Source organism: Colias croceus, chromosome Z, assembly GCF_905220415.1.
Source record: "Colias croceus chromosome Z, ilColCroc2.1".
Lineage (NCBI taxonomy): Eukaryota > Metazoa > Arthropoda > Insecta > Lepidoptera > Pieridae > Colias > Colias croceus.
Window position 1 is genome coordinate 9,786,518 of NC_059568.1, and position 23,321 is coordinate 9,809,838.

Sequence of the window (23,321 nt, forward strand, 5' to 3'; positions counted from 1 at the left end):
AATTATTTAAGCTTTTTTCTATAAAGCATCGGGAAAAGTAATCTAATATTTATCAGAAAATGAAATTATTTCCAGACGACGATGATTAGCCTAGAAGCACTGCCTAAAGTAATAGATAGTACTCAATTGACACCAGATTTAGATGGTACACTACAATATGATCATGCACAATGGATAGATCTTAGACTGGTAAGTAGCTATTATATTATAGTCTGAATTTTATTAAAAACAGTAGAATTAATTATACGAAAAGTGGCTCTATCTTATAAATGTTCTGATAATGTAGGCACTGGAAGACCTAATGTGGCAAGCGGGAGAGTTGTTAGATCGCCTGGACGATCTGCAGGAAGACGTCGCACGTGCTGATTTTGCTGATGACGTCACTGGAGCGAGGCGCGCCATTGACGCTCACGCCGATATTAGCAAACGGCTATCTAAAGTGCCCGTTGATGAACTAGAGTCACAAGGTATGTTGTTTTAATTGTTATTAATTTTGAACATGATAATATATTATGTACATACATACACATCTTTTACTTTGTTATGCTATTCAGCAAATATTACAATGTAAGGTTGTCACGTTGTTCATATGAAAATATTATTTTAAAACATCAGGGAATATGACCACCAGGAGTGGCTGAGGGAGATAACCAAAGATAAACAATGGCCATATGTTGAGGTGATTGTCTTTATGACTCAACAATGAAATGAGGTTAACCGAAAATTTTGCACCAACTTGTTATTGACAGATGCCAAATTCTGTTGTTTTATCTGTATTATAGCACGAATATAAATTTCGAAGATATTTAATGATATATTTTTTACTTAAATACTAAAAGTTTTTATTGTACTTAGTTTGTGGATTGGCTTAAATTTTATGAAAAACATTTATTTATTTATACTTAAAACAAATACAATAATTATTGCTTATAAAAAAATATATTTACTGTATGCGCAACTAAATGAAAAATACACTCCAGTTATAAAATTGAAAGACTTAATAATTTATGAACAATAAAGACACGGTACATGCATCATGTTTGATTGAAATAATTGGAAACGATTATAAGCCTTGTATAGTTGCAATGCACTCTATTGTAGCTTAAATAAATTTTCGCGTCGTTGCGTTCAGTAGCCGTCTGCTATATTTCAGTGAATATTGCTCACAATTGTTTCATAATACGATAAAGTATGTCGGCATGCTAACATGTGCTTTGATTGCTTACTATCCAACATTGGGCACGGTATGATTGTTTGTTTTTGTGTTAATTTCATCAATTAAATATCAATGACGAATTGTACCTCTATTTTACATGGACGAATTTTTTATTATCTAATGGTGAATAGGTAATTCTTTTTTTTTTCCAATGTATTAACATTCACAAACCTTCCGGCCATTGCTCTTTCTTATATTTCAAAGTGATTTATTGCAATAGTTTTAGTGTTATAATAGTTCATACATTAATTTGACCATATGTTTTTAATTGCTTTACATAATATTATATAAAAAAGTTTTAATGCGTACTTGTGTTCGCGCACCACTAACGAGTGGCAAATTGCAACTGGTTTTTAAATTATGAAAGCACGAAGTTTGCCCCAGAATCGCGGTTGTTAAAATTACTATTACTTGCTTTTTCACTCAGAACAGTTTAATTTTTAACATCATTATGAAATATAAAAGTAGTGTTATATGTAAACATTGAACCAGTGAGATGTTAAGTGAGTCTTTATGATTGCGTCTTATGTTAATTATTTTTTTTGTGTCAGTGAATTTGTTTTAATGATATTATAAATGTAACATCCGCCAATCGCACTCGGCTAGCGTGCTGGATTACAGCGTGAATCCGGATAAGGAGCTCGTGTGGTTGCAGTGGAATTGAAATTCGGTTGAAAGATAGTCGATAATGTTAAATCCAGGCGAGCGAGTCCTGCAACGGCTGGAGGCAGCAGAGGCCGCGTGCTCGGAGGCGAGCGGCAGCGGCGGCGAGTCGGCGTTCCACTGCGGCTCGCCGAGCGCCGTGCGCGCGCAGCTGTCGGCGGTGCGCTCGGCGCACGCGCACGCGCACAAGCTGTGGCAGCACAAGAAGATGCAGCTCGACCAGTGCTTCCAGCTGCGACTCTTTGAACAGGACTGTGAGAAGGTCGGACCTTTAATGCTACATGTTATATCTTCACTTCGTTCATTTTCTTTTTCTGTCTTGTGATCTAATTCTTCCCCATAGCTATAAATATTTATGCATATATATGCCTTAACCAAATTTTTATCCTTTCATAACACTCCTAAGCTATCTGTAATTATCACTTTAAGTGTTTCAGTGAAATAACATAAGCTTTATTTATTAATTTAGATGCTCGAATGGATTGTCAACCACCGCACAGCTTTCTTGTCGACATACGTTGAAATCGGTCGATCGTGTGCTGCAGCGAAACGTCTCCAAGAAGAACACGCTAGGTGAGTGAATTCGGATCTTTACATTATCCAATGATAATTCTATTCAGTAGATAACGATAACGATGGTGGGAAGTGGATAGTTTGCGGTGAAATCATGACGTTACGCTCAATTAACTTCCATTGATAATGTATCCTGTGAAGATGTTGTATGCTGAAATTATAGAACATCCTGTTCCTATATTGATTTTAGTATTGGCGTATTGATTGCTATCGTGATTTGTACGCCTACTTTTACTATTGCAGATCATACATACACTCGTAAAACATTACCTACTTCATATTCAGAAGTAATGTCTTTTTCTAATATACGATTGAATATTTAATTCTTTAGCATATAGAGAGCATTAATGTATATTATTTTGTTAACAATGTTATTATATTATAATACATAAAAAGTATTACAATGCATTCATTACATTGTTCACGCTTCAATAAATATTGAGTCTATGGATTTAACTAAAATACATATTATCGAGTTTCCTCAACGGTGATCGTGAAACGGTGAAATGTAATGCTACTTGACATTAATTTATGCAAGACCTTACATAACCAAGGACAAATGTACAGTGGGTGGATGTCTTATGGTTATGAAGTGCCCGACTGTAAACAGTGAATTCCAACTGACAGAAACACGCAACATTCCACGTTCGTAGAATTAAACCATCAACCGTGGGACTTAATAAGTCTCGTATATTTCTTAGACTAAATAAGTCTTTACAAGTTATACAATTATAATTGCAAAAGATTGATGCGTGAGGATACGAATACAACTCATTATCAGAATCAGTATGCGTGTTCCATGTTAAGAGATCTTTCCTGTTTTAAAAATGTTCTGCATATTGATAGCTAGTGATAATTACGATGATGGTAATATTAATAATGTTTGCGTATTATACACATTTACAATAGATAATATAATTCAAGCTGACACGAATGTCCGATATTTTTTTTTTCGAATTCGCATTGGTGTTTACATTATAATGATTTCGATATGAAGCATTATTTATCAAATCATTGGATTGCATACATTCATACGACGGCGAGGACAATGGTTACCTGATAACATCTTGATGAAGAACAATTGCGAAGTTGAATTTAAAATTATGTATATTCTTTATAGATCGATCTTTTAAAACATTATTTGTTTGTTTGTTAAGAACTTCGTCATCATCAGCCCATTATGTTCCCACTGCTGGATTGTGGACCTATATCGGGTCGATTTATTTTACTCAATTTATGGTATATATGTATATTTTATCGAAATGATCTTTTTAAAGAACTTCATACTTGAGACAAATCACTTCTTCTATTTGTTAATTTAATTATTAAGTAAGATTGTGTATTTTTGTTAGGTTCGCTGCAGCTTGCACGGGCGGTGGTCGGCCGAGTGTGGCCCGTGTGACGGCGGCTGCACGGAGACTTGCAGACAAACGACACTATGCAGAGACTCAGATTACTTCGCTGGCTCATAGACTCGAACGGGCTTATAAACAACTGTCTGCAGGTATGTTGATAACAATTCAATGAAAAAGATCTCTAATATTAACAGCATTGAGCATTCTATTCGGGCAATGACCACGGCGTACAGAAATAGATGGCAAATTGTATTGTTAACTATATCTGAAATAGAATGATTAACGGATGAAAAGAATGCAATGAAAAATTCAATCTTATAGATTGCCTTCTTGTGATACTAAAAAGCATGCAAAATGTAGACAGTTCGTACGAAGTATTTCCACATCAATAATTAATCTATGACAACGTATAGTCATTCGACTTTGCTTATTGAAAAGGACATAAAAAACTTATAATATCCTGGTTAATAATATATGTACATACTTATATTTTAGCCAAGATGTCATCATGTATATTTTAACAAGAATATGTAATCCTGTAAAATGATTTGATTTCATACATGACTTTCTATGACATAATAGTATGTACCAACTAACTTACTACTTAACAGTTATTCAAGCCATATATTACTTCGCTAGGATTATTTACATTTACACAAGCATATCTAACGCCGCTATTTATACACTAATAGTTATTTTTTTATCTTCACTTGTATGATAGTAAATTTGTATGTTTTGTATGTAACCAACTCCTTTAGACTCCATTTAAACGGACAGATTTCATTCAAACGTATTACGTGCATCCTTGATCTGTGACAATGCTACAATTTCGTGGCTATTTATATCTATAAACAAGATAAATAACAAGATAAAAAAAAACAACATTCAATATAAATACTATTTGAAACAAGATAAATTACAAGATCTAACATGAGATCCTCTACAGTACACTGAAACCTCATTATAACACAAATTCGTTTTGCTTGCTCAAAAACTTGCTAAAACAAACCAGAAAAATCCTCCACTAGAATATCAATTCATACAAATTATTTTCAATAAGCAAAACTGTTCATATCACCAGGTCTAGAAGAGCGTTCAGCGGTGCTCTCCCTATCCGTGGTGTTCCATCACAAGGCGGAGGCCTACGCATCAGCTGTTGGTGGTTGGGGAGCACAGTGTGCGGTTGCGTTGCAACTGGCTACTGGACAGGGAGGTGCTCCGTGCAGTGATCCGCGTGCGTTGGAACAGCATGCACAACGGCACAGACAGCTGTACGAGCACATGTGCCAGGCGTACACTGAGGTAAGTGTCCATTTATTTATATCGACCTATGCAATGTTCTTTGTACTCTTACAGTGGAAAGTTTAACTAATATACTACGTAATATCATCACTTTACCACCTGCACAACCAATAGGAGCGGAGCAGCAATGAACAATGTTTCAAAAGAGGGAAAATAATTTATATATGTTAATAATAACATAATATTAAATTATCCAGTGATATATGTTTTAAGCTTGATGTTTTTTGTTTCAGGTTCACTCGACCAGCAAAAAACTGTTGTACCAACTTGACCATTTAGTTCAAGTTTGCCATCAGACAGATCCTGCTGATATGGTAATGTACTTGTATTACATAAAAAACTTCACTATTAAATAAGATTATCTCAATCTTTTCGTAGCTATATTTAAAGAACACATTTATCTTCATTCAATTGAACAGTTTAATGTACATTTTCTACTACTTTCAGCAGAAGGATGGTTCAGTAAGTTCAGCGGTCAGCAGTGGAGGCGATCCGGCCGCTGACTACAGTTCGGGCGCTAACCACGTGCTCGCCGTGATACATCAGATCCTGGGCCATCATAGAGCGCTCGAAGCCAGGTACCACCAGGCGAGGCTGAAGCTGCACCAGCGACTGGCGTTATTGCTGTATAAGGAGGATTGTAGACAGGTTAATTCAATTATTATTAGAATTGTTAATATTTGCATGTATTCAGTATATTTCTCTTCTCTCAAATATGTCTCTTCTCTCGCGAACTGGAAAAACCCCCGAGGAGATATGTAAATTGTTTTCTTTATTTTTCCAGTCGGTTTATGAGCCGTCCTCTTTTATACCACATGAGTGGCACCCGCCTGATATATTATCTGATAATTGTGACATTATTAATAACATCACTATCACAAACTCAAAAGTTAAAAAAGCCCTAATGCAGCTTCATGTGTCTAAAGGACCTGGTCCCGATAAACTGCCAGCTGTTTTCTTCAAAAAAACAGCTAATACATTATGCCACCCCCTTACCATTCTATTCAATAAATGCATAAAAGAGGGCTCGTTTCCCGATGTCTGGAAACGCGCTTATATTATCCCTATTCATAAGAGTGGTGCTAAAGATGAAATAAGTAATTATAGGCCAATCTCCATACTATGTACACTGTCGAAGCTTTTTGAAAGAATAGTCCATGATGAATTGTATCCGCAGGTAAGCAAACTCATTATACAAGAACAACACGGATTTGTAAAACGCCGCTCTACTATCACGAATATGGCTACATATACTGGATACTTATTCGAGAACATGGACAGACGCATTCAAGTGGATGCTGTTTACACGGATTTCCAAAAAGCCTTCGATAGAGTTGATCATAATATTTTATTAAAGAAGTTAGCTTATAATGGTATTCGTGGGAACTTACTGAGATGGTTCTCTTCTTATGTTACCAACAGGTCACAAAGAGTTGTTATCAATGGATACTTTTCGGACTATATTACCATTACATCGGGAGTACCGCAAGGCTCAATTCTTGGACCCCTTCTATTTATTTTATATATTAACGACATTAACACCTGTTTTCTCAATTCAAAATTCTTGCTCTATGCCGATGATCTAAAGGTATATAAAGCTATAAAAACTACAAATGACTGCATAGAATTACAAGACGATTTAGACCGACTTAATACCTACTGTTCTTATAACAAATTAAATCTTTTTTAATTTTTCCCAAATGTCACACTATTACTTTTACAAAGAATAAGAATCGTATCCTATTTGACTACAATCTTTGTAATGTAACATTAGATAAGGTTACGTATTTGCGAGATCTTGGAATCACTCTCGACGAAAATCTTCACATGAATTTACATATCGCTAACATCACCAGTAAAGCTTATAGAATGTACGGTTTTATAATGCGCGCATCGTTAGAATTCAAAAAGCCTTCTACGTTTATACACTTATTTACGTCGTTGGTCCGTCCGCAATTAGAGTATGGCTCGTTCGTGTGGGACCCATTTTACAACAAGTACGCTGATATTATTGAAAAAGTTCAAAAAAGGTTTTTCAATACCATGAACTACAGATGTCATAAAATTTTTGACTCTTAAAAATAGGCGTTTGCTCCTTCAGACCATGTTCCTGTACGGACTTTGTAATAACAAATTTGACTGTCAGTATCTTGTGAGTAAATTATTTTACACCGTGCCACGAACTGCATACCGGCGAAAGCTACGCACTTATCATCTATTCGCTACTGAGGCATGTCGTTCGAATGCTGGCTTGCGCTCCCCTTTACGTCATGTTGTTGACAATTTTAATAAAAATTTCTCTGACCTTGACATCTTTTCGAATTCAAAATTTAAGTTTCGAAGAAGTTTAGTTGATCTGCTCCTAAACATGCAATAACCTAGGTATCTTATTTTGCGTCCCTCTACCTTTATCTCTAATTTTTGATTTATTTTATTTTTATTGCCATGGCTAAGTGCACATTTATATTTATTTTTTCTTATTCGCATTTGTTGCACGTATAAAAATGTATGTATCCAAACTGTGGATAATGTTGTTGGTTGGACAGTTATACCTGTATTTAGACTAAGTTTTATTGTACAATTAACCACTGTTCTGCTGTTCCCTAATAAAGAAAAATAAAATAAAATAAAAATAAAAATAAAATATTTTATCTCTGCGACATTCATAGACAAGTAAATATGAAAATGAGTATATAGCATTAAACAGTAAAGTTATGAATTATGTATAAGAGTAGCTCATTAATAGTAATTGTGTATTTTAAATCAGGTCCTTGACTGGCTCACGAACCACGGCGAAGTATTCCTGCAGAAAAACACGGGCATCGGAAGAAATCTGCATAAAGCGAGAGTGTATCAGAAATCGCATGAACATTTCGAAAACGTTGCGCAAGTGAGTTTAATATCATAACCATTTATAATGCTGATATACTTTATGAAGTACTCATAAAAAAAGATAATCCTACGACAAAATTCATAAGGCTTTCTCAATGGATTATCTTCTACTTCGTATAATTTGCTGTACATTCTATGTTGGAATGTGTGTTTGTTATATGTTGAAATACTGATATAACATATGCATACATAGGTTTAGAGACACACATTTATTTTCAAAAGTATTTGCAATTCATACATATTATATCTTACACTAAAATCTCCCCCTCAGAACACGTACACAAACGCCGAGAAGCTTCTATCAGCGGCGGAGGAACTGGCGCGCTCTGGTGAATGCGATCCCGAGGAAGTGTTGGGCGTGGCTCGGGAACTAGAAGCGCACGTGGCTGCGTTCGCGGCGCGGGTTGATAGACGTCGCCGTAGACTGGATCTTGCTGTGCTGTTGTATACGCATGAGAAGGAGGTACGGAGTATTTGACTTAATTGTTTGGGGTTGTATGGAAAATCGAGTGTTAGATTTTGTACTCTATTTTTTATAATTTTTAGAAGATTCAGATTATTCATAAATGTATTCTCAATCTCATTTCACCGATTTGACTTATTTGGGCTTTGTTATTCAGTCTCTCGGTGTGTGATTATTTTTGTGTTTGATGGGATTTATTTTTATTTCGTCTCATTATTCAATCTTGGAGGCTTCCTTCTCCTCAATACAGACCTTTTTTTGGAAAAGATTAGTTTTTTGCCTTTCTCTATTTCTATAATGTCAGTAACAATGTATACGTTTACCAGTTACTGCAATGGCTGGAGACGCTGCGCGGCGGCGGCGGCGTGTGCCCCGCGGACGACAGCCCCGAAGCAGCGCGGCGTGCGCTCGAGCAGTGCGCGCAGCACCGCGCCGCGAGCCTCGACGCGTGCGCAGCTACCATCGCGCAGGGGGAGGCGCTGTTGCAGGACCTCAGGTACTTACATCATATATCTATACTTTCTTACTGGTGCTATCTGCTCGCCCCTGCTCCGCATTATAGATGCTTCGCCCGATCTATGACGTATTTTGTAAGTTTGTCATAATTCGCGCTGAGAGCCTCGACGCGTGCGCTACATCGCGCAGGGCAAGGCGCTGCTGCAGGACCTCAGGTACTTATTTTATTCGATACTAATACTAGCTGCTGCGCCTAAGCAGACGTATGTATTTAATGTTTTTTGGTCAAATCGCGCTGTAGGGTATTTTTTGTTAGACTATCGGGTGTTTTACGCTTTTTCAATTACCATTATAACAGAACAGAGTAGCTGTTAGTTATTCTAATGGAAATAATTTTTTTATCAACCAGAAATCCAGAGCCAACACACTCTTCACTCTAATGTAGTAATTTATTTTTATGTGCATAAAATAATGTAAGTATTAAACATTGAGCTATTATTACTACGTATAGAGAAGACATCACGAACAAAATCTGTGCTGCAAGCGCGGCGGTGCGGGGCTGCTAGTGAGTCATAGATTAAGCGATGTCATCGACACACCGCTATAGAGGCGATACTGTAAATATTCTGCCTATTACTTATCAATCAATGTAACAAAAAAAACTATAATTTAGCTTTATCTATCTATTATTTTTAATAATATCCACATTAAATTATTTTCTAAATGTGTAAAAATGTTATTTTCCACTATAAAAATTTACGTCATCTAATATAACTTTCTAAACTTCTTAATCATATCCAATGTCATTTCTTAAATTTTTTGACTTTGACAAATGACGCGAAATGGCGCCAATGATATTAAATAAGAAACTATTACTGCATTTGAACGTTCTTTCAAAAGTACAAACAGATTTACTTGGTATATGTAAAATACATTTTTTCGGGATGAGAAAGGCGTGTTCGACTAGCTTATGAATAAATGAAAGGGGAAATTTTATTTTTATACATACATGTGTATTGATTGTATACAACACGCTACGTCAAACTAAACATCTTTACTTGTTTAAATTCTACAGTATTTCTGATATTAAGAATATAAATAAATAAAATAAAAAAATATTTAAATATATCTATAATATTAATCTAAGTATTGTTTAGACACTAACAATAATAGTCACGTATCGTTGTTTCAAAATATTTAGAATAATTTCATATTACGTTTGGTAATGCAAAAGTATTAAATGCTTCCCTTTTAGAGCAGTTGTATTATGTTATGTAAATGTCAGCTGTTCCCATTATAGTTTCGCTCTATTGAAGCAACGTATGCAGATCTCATAATACTTATCAAATTACGTATTGACAAGACATGCTTTAGAGTTTAGAGTGTAAAGTTCTTAATTTATCTGTAGTTGCACAAATAAATTTAACATTCACATTAAATATAATATCATGTTCTTACTAATTATATAAAATTTAACTCATTTTAATTTCAAAGTTATTTCGTTAATTCGGAAAATTGTATTTTTTCTTATTTGATAAAAAATAAGTTCAAGCAGTTGGACAACCACTTTTTAGAAGTATAAAATTATGCAGTTTGTCTTTAAAGGCTATGTCATGCAGTCTTGAGTTTACTTATATATTAGACATTTACTCTAATCTTTAGAAAATAAAAATATTCCAAGACCTGTTTGAAAAGCCCTGAATACCAAATCTTTCTAACCAACGTCAGCAATAATTATAATCGGGCTTATGTTTAAACTTAATATTCAATCGCGATATAAATGTAATACCATCTCATAAGAGTGAAAATAAAAGTAAACAGCAAAGTGCAGTTACGTATTTAAAAAAAAATGTAAATCCATTCCCAGTTTACACTATCTAAATATGTACTTGTATTAAGATAATGTGAACTGGGAATGGATTGGTCTTTAAATTGAATTCAATATACATTGTAATATAAAGACTGAGTGATATATTATTTAGGAAGTGATATGAGAAAGTCGTATGTCGTATGAATTATTGTAATTTCAACGGTAATATGTTACAAAATATTCAGCAAACATCACATCCATAAGACAAACATATAATAAGTTATATTATAATGCAAACAATAGCTATGTTGTCATTGCCCACGGGACATTACACAATGGTATGCGACCCAATTTCTAAGTCCACATAGCAGATGCGCTACTCGGTTTTCACTGAAAATGTATCGGTACACGCGATCCTCGCTGTTCCAATATTTATTCACGCATTTCTAGAGTCATTGTTAAATTTGAATTATTCTTCTCCAATGTGATATTTTATTTGATGTTCAATGTTTGTTTTCATGTGTTTTTCCACACTGTCCTCCAATTCAGAAGTATTTTTATTTGAGTACCCCAAAAGGAAATAGGTCGTTATTGGAAAACGGACCTTCGAACGCAATAGGAATGCCATTGTTGTTGCATATACTTATTAACTAAAGAACTACGTTTACAGTTTTGCAAATCATAATTATGTTTAATTAACGCGTTGTATTACGGCCTGATTTCGTTTGTGGTCGCCTATCTACTTAGTAAAAATACAGTCACATGCCATTTAAGGTAGAGGAACTCGCCACGTTCCGGCGCATACGCAGAGCTTACTCGAACGCGTAAAAAACTGGATGTTTCGTTTGGAGTATTTATCACTTAGATCTCTAACAGCTTCTCAGATACCGGTGATTTGCTTGTGATTTCACTACCTGTCACGTAGGATTTAATGAAGGAAATTGTAGTTCAATAGACTGATTAATTAGTAGGCTAATTAATTTTTAGAAATTGTCTTATTTTTGTCGTCTTATTCTTTTGAATATGATGTGATGTTAATTTTTATTTATAACTTAAACTATCGAGAAAGCATTCATGGAATTTGGATTATAGTTTTACTTCTTATACACAATTAAATTTTTACTTTTCCTTGTTATTTGACCCTGTTCATCTAGGTACCACTTATAAACAAAATACTTAGTAGAGAAATGATTCAGTCCTGGGTGATTCGTTTACCGTAACAGGAAAAGTAGTTGTGGTAACACTGGCGCCAGCCTCCATAGGGATGACTGGGAACATCTTTCCCTTTTATGTAGTAAAGCACGATTTGATTAGCTTATTTTTAGACCAGGTACTAGTTTCAACCGGTTTTACTATTGTAACCAGTGTACATAATTATAAAACCTTTGAGCATATTAAAACATGCAGTGTATTTTGTGAAAATTATATATTATCTTCCAAATTTGTAGTCGAATATTCAAATAATTAATGTAAAGTTAATAATATAGAGTACGTATTGCGACCACTGTACACTGAATTACGTAATGTAGCATTTAATACCTTAGTAATCAAGTCACGCTGTCTACTTACACATTTAGAATCTACAATGCTATGAAATACACCGCCGAAACTATACTTTCCTTTCTATTTGTCATGTAAAAAAGCTATTATTGCGTGCGTGAATGAAACAATAAAATAACAGTTAAACGTATGAAGACGTTTTATTAGTTGCTACTTACTAATTGAATGATCGTCGTGAAAATAATAAATAGTAGGCATTATGTTTATGGCTCAATTTGAATTGCAGGTAAGACCCACAAATCGTAAAAATCGTCTCAGGAAAATATGGATCAATATTAATTCTTTACTGTTTATGTAAATCAACATAATTTTTGAATCATGTCTCTTCTGACCTTCCTCTAATCAGCAACCTAATTTGCACATTCTAGTTATAATATGAGGTGGTAATTTTGTGGAATCCTGCAAACAGCATATGCTAAGATTTAACCTAACCTTACTAGCAAACGTTTATGACATTTTTTTGGAGCGTCTCTTAACCAACTCTATAAAACTAAAATAATGTAAATTATAAGTCATACATACTGGTAAATAAACAAGTAGGTATGTATTACATTATGTATAGGTACGTATTACGATGAACGAATAATATTATAAATTGCTCTCAACTTATAAGATGCCTCAATTTACTGATGATTTCGTCAAATATTATCTTATTGTGTGACGATGAAGTAACGAGAAGTCGCAAGTATATTTATTGGTATACTAGCTTTCCGCCCGCGGCTTCGCCCGCGTTTTCGAAGAAAAACCTGTTCCCGTAGGATTTCCGGGATAAAACCTATCCTATGTCCTTTCTCGGGTATCATAATATCTCTATACCAAATTTCATGCAAATTGGTTCAGTAGTTAAGGCGTGATTGAGTAACAGACAGACAGACAGACAGAGTTACTTTCGCATTTATAATATTAGTATGGATTAGCAACTACCTGTGCCAAAATGAATGCGCGGGATAAATCAAATATTTATATGCTCGTGTGCTATTCTAATTTATTATCTATATTAGTGTAAAGTTTCATTCTAATACGACCAGCATTTCTTTCGTGAAAACTGAAAAGTAACAAACATACATGCATCCATCCATACTCACAAACTGTTATCTTAGTAGGATGTGACGCATGATTTAGCAATTATACTATATTTTCAATTTTTCATCCCATATAAAAGTTTGCGTTTGAAGTACCGCCACGTCGTACGTAACAGAAAAAGCTCTCATTTATCATTATGGTATTTGTAATAAGAAGTTCAATTGTTTCGCCCTTCAACAAATCAAACGCTCTATTATACATCGTTCTATTAAATGGGGTTCGCATAGTGCGCGATTTATTGTATTTACCGACAATGGTATTTCGATTCTTTATAAGGGCGAAGTTGTAATTAAAAAACGTATGAAACATATGGCCTGTAAATAAACGTATGTATGGAATCAAATGATATGTTTTCTAGTGCTAGGGTTTAGAGCAACTAATCACTAGCACTAGGAAACGAAATGGGTCTTGGTAGGACTATAATACAACAAGGCTCTTGTTAGTAAGATAATTAATTAAATGTGGTTGTTTCTGTTATCGTTTGTAATAAATTAAATTGTATAAAATAGTGATCGTATCGGTATAGTAGGACTGGTCCCAAAATAAATTGAACAACAAATCCGTCATAAAAATTACACTGTGCACGTTTACATATTTATAGTCGTGTAGCTGTTTGCTAACCTCAACACTGAATTTGTTAATATATATACAGTAGCTGCTAGCAACTGGTTGAGACACTTGAAATGCAGCACTTAAGTACGTTTTGAAGCGCGGAGTCCATACAACGCTTCCCCTCGTTTCATACATCAACATAGATGCGTCTGCCGACATAATAATATACATTGGGTTTCTGTTATTATCGAATGAAGACCGTTTACCAATGATGATATTTACATTTAACAGACGTCAAGCCTGTGTTAAAGCATTTTATTTTACTCAATAATTTTTTTTTTACCTACCAATTTTTATTAAAATCAGGCCAGTATTAATCGGTAACTGACCTTGCGAATAGCTTCCTTTCTGAAAATATTAATTAAGTTTTTATTTATTTTTAAGTACGTCAAAATGCTAATTTTATGCAAAGTTTAAAAGTTGTTGAATATCAACAAATAATAAAAAGAACATTGCGGGGCGCGCAGTCAAATTTCAATAATAAAAAAAAAGCTAGCTGGATTCAAAAGGCATTACCCCTCGACCAGTTTTTGAGTGGTCGCTTTTCCATGAAGGCAATTAATTTTCTTTCGTAAACGATTGTAAGATCGACGAGACGCCGGCCAAAGCACGGCGGGCCGTGCATCCCGCGCAGTCCGCTGCCGGGAAACAGCGCGGAGCGACGTCCACTCTGCGACTTGTGCACGCGTTTTCGGTTTCGCGCCTATACGATATTTCGAACGTACTATTCTTTTTTTGTCGTTTTTAATTATACAGCGTGTTATTGTTTGGCTCAAATATTATAGTATGGTGATGTGCAAGACGGTTTTAAAATTTTTCTTCAATAAGTTAAATTTCAATCGTATATTATCTTTGAAGTTTTTTTCTATTGTTTACGGAAATAATGTAATAATGGATATAAAAGATTTTTTTTTCATGTTTGAAGTTCAGATTTATTAGATAATGAGAGATCACTCTCACTCAGATTTATTAGATATTAGATATGAAGATGTTTAGAGAAATTAGCTCTACAAAACAATATGCGTATAATATTTTTAATTTTTTTTATTACAGTTAAATAGTTCAATAAAAAAATAACATAAATAACAATTTATTAAGAGTGTCCACGGACTCATAAATGTTATTTCCTTTTTTATCTAAGAACTGCAAATAAAATATTTATTTACAAAAGAAACTTCGACCTTCAATAGAGATTAGGGAAAGGACCCCTCTGATGATATACTGCCGTAGGTATGATTGAATTTCCGCCGACTGGCACCCCAAAACATCAACACATAATTATAACGAGGGTCTTTTAGTATAATACGATACGATTCTATCCGAACCCAAAAATTACTGATGCATCTCAGCATTCTCAGGGTATGGGCATTATACGTACCTACCTATATGATAATTTTAAAAATGTATGTACATGAGTAGTATACTCGTAGGAGATTATGTATTTGTACATGTTATAAACATGTACAAATATAGAAATTGCTAACTTTATATTTTGTATGTTAATACAGGGTTAATCTTCAGAGTTACTAATCTGATCATGAAACTTATTTAACTTACAGAGAACTTCCCATTCAGGAGCAATTTTTTGTACATATAATTTTTTTATCTTAGATGAATACGGGCGATACCGGGGCAAGTGGGTAGTGTTAGATATATCGTTAATCTAAGATAAAGCCTTAACTTTAAATATTAAAGCGTTACTTAAAGAGTAACCATAACAAGTAAATTTCTTAAATGTTCATATCAAATTTATATGTACTCCAATATTGGCAATTGTCTGTTATTAGTCTCTGATATCGCTTTTATTGAACCCCTCTTGGCTAGCCTTGGTCAATATTTGCAATGCGAAAGTCTGCTCTTGCTACATTGCTCTCCCTCGGGAGGCTTATTGTTATAATAGGAAGCTGGCTCGGTGTTTTATTCTTTGAGCTTTTTTTTTCAATATTCTGACAATTTTCCTATACCTTATGAACAATAGCCCTCCCATACAAATATCGAACTGAAATAAAAAAATTGCAATGGGACCAACGTTTCAACATGAGTAATGTAGAGATCTATAGAAAATAGACGATAGAGAGTGCTCTATGTAAAGGTGTATGTCAGTTGAACAGATCGATTTTTCTTTCAGACTGATCTTTTCAAAGACAGCCTTTCCATGCCCTTAAAGTAATTGAAGTTTGACTCAGTCATATAAAGAATAGTTATATTTTTGTTTGAGAAAGTAATGTAGGTTTAAATGTACACGTATACGTATGTCGCCTACGTATACCGTAGCAGTTTCGGGCAGCTATTATATCGGGTCTACTTGCACAGTTGTCGGGAAGTCGACAACAATGGCTGATGGGTCGCGAGTGATTTAAATTGTCTCACAATCGTTGTTTCCGGCTCGCTCCTACGGTTAAGGACAGACGCATTCGGCGGGACTTCGCCGCGTCTCCCTCCGCCCCGTGGGACCCTAATCCTCCCACACCCCGTAATTGTTCTCATATTCATAAATACCTATACACAAAAAATTGTCTACAGCACAAAGAAGATATCGATAAATTGTCAAACCAAACTTCTTCTATCTAATCAGTCTAGTGTGACCTTTGTATTCTTGAATAGCGGATCGCTGTGAAATCCGAACTCTCTCACGGCTACTTTGTTTCGGTTTTATAATAATTGTATTGCCCACAGATTAAGCCAATGCTTACATAATTTTTTAGCTTCTTCACGGTGTTTCTCAAAATCGTCTCGTATTTAATTTGTTGCAAAATTTCTTATTTTAATACTGCGTATTAATTTTAAATTGCTATTATTGTTGCTTACTTATCCTTTGTTTTCAGATCTTTTTTTAATGTATAACTATAATTAGTTTAGGTTTTATGGCAATTACGGAATTAATAATTGCATAGTAGCTGCATATGCTGTACTTAGCTTTCTAAGTGAAGAGTCCTCGGTTCTCCGCCAACCCTGCATAATTTAACATTTTAAAGCGACCCTATACACTCTCTTCAACTTTTAATAACGTCACTTAACTCTTTCCTATATTGAACCTGTCTCTGAACTCGACATCGCTCTGCAATATTAAATTCTTTAAACTTAGTTCCCAATAAAAAAGTTTTATACGGTATCAGCTCTTCCAGTTATTTTTCCTCTGTAATAAATACAAAGATCCCTTCATTTACCCCTTCATGTTGTATTAAATGTTCTGGTACAATTAAAAAGTAGCTGTGATTGAGCATCTAGTGAAATCATTTGAAACGCTAATGTAAATATTTCAACAATGTGGCGTGTCTCTTTCTTACGTGTTCCTTGTTTTCAACAGTTGCGATTAATAATATTTTATTCACTATTACTAGTATGCTTACATGTAATAATTAACCGTGCATGTTGTTTAACGTGACCATGTTTGAATGTTTGACCATGTTGCAACTATCTGTATGATTGTAATAAGATACTTTGCTTGTATGTATTTCAATTTTAAAAATAAATCAGAATTCAGAAGATACAATCTATACATATAATAAAATCGTAGGAAAGTCAAAACTGTACATTAAATATTTTTTTAAAAGAATACATAATCCATGATCTATAATCGATATAGAAGCCAAAAATATAGTTTTTAGAATTTTTGTCTGTTTGTCTGTTTGTCGGTTTGTCTGTTTGTCGGTTTGTCTGTTTGTCTGTATGTATTTCCGAGCTAATCTCAGAAAGTACTGCATAGATTAACTTCAAATTTTGCATTAATGTTCCTGAGAGGTCGGGTGAGGATAGTTTAAACATATTATCATGATATCACCTTCGGGGGAGGAGCTGTGGACCTTTATTTTTCTTACATATTCCGTGTACTACGACAGCGTACAATCTAAAGACTCATGTTTAAATGTTGGTTTCGAGTAAGCCATGCTATTATCTAGCTTTACAAAATAAAAACTATGTCATCTACGTAATTTGGGTAGAGAAACAGTTTAATGAATTAAATAGTATAAAGACAAATTTGAAACAGCGCCATCTATTGAGATTTCATTAAAATCAAATCAATTTACATAATATTAACGCTTCTTGCAAATTTATAATTTAAATATTATGATGTTGGTGGGGTTTTTTATTTGTATCTTTTTAACCCATGTCTTCCCAGAGTCCACTTCAGGTGCTTATATTTTATGTGAAGTGAGGGTAGATGTTTATTATTTGATGTCAAACAAGACACCATTTAACAGTTAATGATGAAATTCTATTTTTATGTATAACACGCCCAAAGAAGGTCACTTTACTTCTTGATAAAATTTTATTTGTTAGTAGCTTTTTAATAAAATTAGGTAAAGATATCTTTTGATTTTTTTATTTACAGATTCATAAAAATTGATGATTTGCGTGAGGATGTAGTAGAAATTAGTATCCTTGCGCGTGGTCAATTGTTGACTAAAGTTAATGTACAATCATTGGAAGAATCTTGGGTAGTTTTAGAGTATATTTTTCGGGAATGAGAGAAGGGGCAGCCAACCACGTATCAGCGTGCGTGCGTGAGAATCTACCTACGTTTTAGTACCATAAAATAATGTAATTTTGAAACGTAAATATTGCACTCACAACTACTGTACAAGTATGATTTTAATTCGTGCTTTAATGTTATCTGATTGTTTTATATATTATATTATCGTTATGGCTATCGCGGTACAGATCGTACTGGGATAGTACATATTATTTATCAATTTAATATACGTACCACACCAAGTAAAATATTTACAATCATACCAAATGGATTAACGCGGTATGTACATAAGGCGGTCTTATCGCTTACTAGCGATCTCTTCCAGACTGCCCAAGGTAAGAGATAAAGAATTATACTCATGATTCAGCAATTTTCAACCGAAAAAGAAGTTTTTCTGTAATTAGTACATAGGTAGTTGTTTCATTTATTTATTTTAAATACCTAATTTTACTTTTAATATTTGCCCATTTGCATTACATTCAGCGTCCATAAAACTTATAAAAATTTAATGTTTATTTCTGTCTATTAAAAAAGCTCCTTTTTAGATATAAATAACAAAAACAACTTTTTTATTAAAATTTAGTACCTTGGGAAGATATTATTATCTATGTGTTAATAGAACAATACACATAGGAAATTATGTTACGATTTTATACAATGAAAATAGGTAAAAAATAATTAGCAGGTGTTATTATTAAATTGATCCCGAACCCAAAATTGCAGTTAATATTTTTTTTGTCATTTAGTGTTTATAATTTCATGTCAATTGGTTCATTAATAAAAAAAATTATGATCATTTAAATAATCACGGCGAACATTTGCTAAGGCATTCATATACAGGGTGTAATCGTTAATCGTTAAGTGTGCTTTTGTGCTTTTTGATATTTCTCGATTTTTTTTAATAAATTAATTTAAATAAATCGAGAAATATAAAAAAAAATATCTTTAAACCCTCCCATACATTAAGTACATATGAAAATTGAAATATGAATAATGAATATCCCATATACATTTAATATGAAAGATTTTAGCTTTCTTTTTCTTTTTTTGGTTGTCTGCTTTAATTACTTCGCAAATTTGAAGTGGCATTTTCCACGCTTTTTCGGGACATTTTTACGCATTTTCCGGATATTTTCCGGACATTTCCCAGGCATTTTCCAGGCATTTTCCGGACATTTTCACGCATTTTCCGGATATTTTCCAGGCATTTCCCAGGCATTTCCCAGACATTTTCCACGCTTTATCCGGACATTTTCACGCATTTTCCGGATATTTTCCGGGAATTTTCTGGGTATTTCACAGAAATTTTCCGGGAATTTTCCAGACATCTCCCAGGCATTTTCCGGGGATTTTCCAGGCATTTTCCACGCTTTTCCCGGACATTTTCACGCATTTTCCGGATATTTTCCAGATATTTTCCAGGCATTTCCCCGGCATTTTCCGGACATTTCCCTGACATTTTCCGGCGATTATCCAGGCATTTTCTACGCTTTTTTCCGGACATGTTCACGCATTTTCCTGGCATTTTTGGAGATTTTCCAGACTTTTCCCGGACATTTTTACGCATTTTCCGGATATTTTCCGGACATTTTTCGGGTATTTCCCGGACATTATCACACATTTTCCGGTTATTTTCCGGGATTTTCCCAGGCATTTTCCGGGGATTTTCCAGGCATTTCCCACGCTTTTCCCGGACATTTTCACGCATTTTCCGGATATTTTCCAGATATTTTCCAGGCATTTCCCCGGTATTTTCCGGACATTTCCCTGACATTTTCCGGGGATTATCCAAGCATTTTCTACGCTTTTTTCCGGACATGTTCACGCATTTTCCGGGGATTTTCCAGGCATTTTCCACGCTTTTTCCGGACATTTTCACGCATTTTCCGGATATTTTCCGGGAATTTTCTGGGTATTTCCCAGATATTTTCCGGGGATTTTCCACGCATTTTCCGGATATTTTCCAGATATTTTCCAGGCATTTCCCCGGCATTTTCCGGACATTTCCCTGACATTTTCCGGGGATTATCCAGGCATTTTCTACGCTTTTTTCCGGACATGTTCACGCATTTTCCGGGGATTTTCCAGGCATTTTCCAGGCTTTTCCCGGATATTTTCCAGACATTTCCCAGTCATTTTCCTGGCATTTTTGGAGATTTTCCAGGCTTTTCCCGGACATTTTTACGCATTTTCCGGATATTTTCCGGACATTTTCCGGTTATTTTCCGGGATTTTCCCAGGCATTTTCCGGGGATTTTCCAGGCATTTTCCACGCTTTTCCCGGACATTTTCACGCATTATCCGGATATTTTCCAGATATTTTCCAGGCATTTCCCCGGCATTTTCCGGACATTTCCCTGACATTTTCCAGATATTTTACAGGCATTTTCCGGATATCCCCGGAGAATGCCCTGGATTTCCGGAAAGTACGTAAGTTTTTTAGCTTAGATTAGTAATAAATTCTATTAACAATTCTTTGAATTGTTTATTGTAGTACGTGTTTACTAAATAATTGTATGTAAAGTAGTAACTACTATGCAGTCGCTATTCCACGCGGACGAAGTCGCGGGCACAGCTAGTTAATGACTAAACTTCAACATTGGATAAAAATATTACCTACATGACATATACAAAAGAGCAATTATGATAAACTAGCTTTCTATCCGCGGCATCGCCCGCGCAGTCAAAGAAAAACCCGCATAGTTCCCCCGTGGGATTTCCGGGATAAAACCTATCCTATGTCCTTTCTCGTGTATCAAAATATCTCCATACCAAATTTCATGAAAATTGGTTCACTAGTTTAGGCGTGATTGAGTAACAGACAGACAGACAGAGTTACTTTCGCATTTATAATATTAGTATGGATGCTGTAACTTGATTTAAAATTATCATTTTTTATACCAGATACAGTAAATGATTATTTTGTTAAAATAACACTCTACAGCACTGTAACTTGTCTCTTTTGAATCCGCATAAAAGCGATTAGAGTTGTCGTCTTTATAGAAAGTTATCGGATGAGCTGCGCAAACTACGCACGCTTTATAAATAATAATTATTATATATGACTTTATGCATTTTTTAGATACATGAATTGTATATCGCAGAATTGTTTTTAAATGGAGGGGATGCTATGATGCATACGGGAGACTTTTTTTAAAGTTTCATAAACAAGCATAAAATTAAAAATAAAGATTCCCACAAATAGTTTATTTTTCTAAACTCGTAGGCACTAGTGAGAGTGTTCTCGGTGTCGCGTTTCTACAACACTTCCATGTACAAATTATTTATATGGTATTAGCCTTCGGAACTTGTTCAATATAATTGATACTTACGTCTAAACACACCTGCTTATTTAATTGCCAGTTTTATTAGCTAAATTGATTTTTGGCGTGCATATTGTTGCAATATCTCATGTCCTTGCAGGCTGACGTAACAGACAATGTAAGTTTGTAGTATCGGAATGTATGTATTGAAAAAGTTGTTCGACGTGGTGCCAGCACGCACAATGCTGACGCCGGTCCAGTGTCTCCGTTATCATAACATGAACATTTGCCCTTTTATACGACAGACTTTTATATAATGACATGCTCTACCTTAAAAATTAAGCAGTATTAGTATTTTTTTTACAGTGAATAGCAATTCATGGGGTATATTAAATATCAGTTGAATTGTTAATATGTATTAGTGTTTGTATTCAATGATTGCTTTCGCGATAGTATCACTTTCTCTGTTGGTTCGTGCCCTGTACGATGCGAATTTATCTATGCACATTATGACCCTTCCACGGCATACGCTTTCTATGTTGTTTATACAATAAAATTAACTGCGTTAAAAACAACCGACTTCAAAAACGGAAAAGTAAAAAATAAAAAAGATTTGATATTATTAATTACTACATATTATTTAGATGTGCTATTTATTAAATAGGTTTGATGTCGGTGCACGGGCTTAATACTAAGTGCTTAGTCACATAGTGTTTGGCACCGACTTCAAACCTATTTAATAAATAGCACATCTAAATAATATGTAGTAATTAATAATATCAAATCTTTTTTATTTTTTACTTTTCCGTTTTTGAAGTCGGTTGTTTTTAACGCAGTTAATTTTATTTAATACTTTTTAGTGCAATTTTCAACACAAATCAAACGAGCCCAAACTCGATAAAGTTGACTCAATATATTACTGAGTTCCTATGGCCACCTTCCGATTCCATCATCAAATCAGCTCTATGTCATGATAATGTTTCATCGCTATCCAATTTACACACTTATACAAAATTTCAGCTCAATCGGTTACCGGGAAGTGAATCAAAGTTACTTGCTACATTCCAATTAAGTCATCGAGTACAGACAAAAATGCTCATAAAATAAAAACTACTGGGCCTAGCCGAATAAAATTTTTATGGGACCAATTCGACACCATCCTGCATCGAACAAAAAAAGAATCACGTAAATCGGTTCAGAAACCTCGGAGTAATCGGTGTACATACATAAAAAAAAAAAAAAAAAAAAAAAAATATACCGGCCGAATTGATAACCTCCTCCTTTTTTTTGAAGTCGGTTAAAAAAGAACAAAACAATTCATCGTTGTTTCCTCTTTTTTCACTTTCATTTGAATTTTTTTTGTTTATGTTCTCGTTCATTGTAATATCTCAAATATATTTAAACATAATGTTTTAAGAGTTGTGTATTTTATAAGCCAAAGTTTAATGCAAGGCGCCGCAAGGCCTTCATAAAAACGGTTATAAATTGAATAAATTTTAACGTACCGTAAACTATCACTGAGCCCTAATTGTTTTAGTATCCCTTCCTTGAGGATTGGTGTGCGCTACGAGCTGAATATTTACGAGCTAAATACTCATA

At 34.4% G+C, this 23,321-nt stretch overlaps 1 protein-coding gene across 10 annotated transcripts in view; it reads left to right on the forward strand.

Annotated features, from left to right (window-relative positions):
* Positions 1–23,321, forward strand: part of LOC123705411 (triple functional domain protein) — a 101,860-nt gene that overhangs the window by 1,939 nt on the left and 76,600 nt on the right. For 8 of the 10 annotated variants that reach the window (XR_006753304.1, XM_045654158.1, XM_045654162.1 and 5 more), the window contains exons 4-14: positions 76–189; positions 287–467; positions 1,918–2,141; positions 2,349–2,452; positions 3,805–3,956; positions 4,889–5,109; positions 5,343–5,423; positions 5,557–5,757; positions 7,877–7,999; positions 8,273–8,464; positions 8,791–8,960. Coding sequence is in view for 9 of the 10 variants with exons in the window: in XM_045654158.1 (XP_045510114.1) it covers positions 76–189; positions 287–467; positions 1,918–2,141; positions 2,349–2,452; positions 3,805–3,956; positions 4,889–5,109; positions 5,343–5,423; positions 5,557–5,757; positions 7,877–7,999; positions 8,273–8,464; positions 8,791–8,960 (1,763 nt within the window). In the remaining variant the exon portion in view is untranslated. The remainder of the gene's footprint in view (positions 1–75; positions 190–286; positions 468–1,917; positions 2,142–2,348; positions 2,453–3,804; positions 3,957–4,888; positions 5,110–5,342; positions 5,424–5,556; positions 5,758–7,876; positions 8,000–8,272; positions 8,465–8,790; positions 8,961–23,321) is intronic. The other 2 variants (XM_045654160.1, XM_045654165.1) reach the window with 1 other exon arrangement.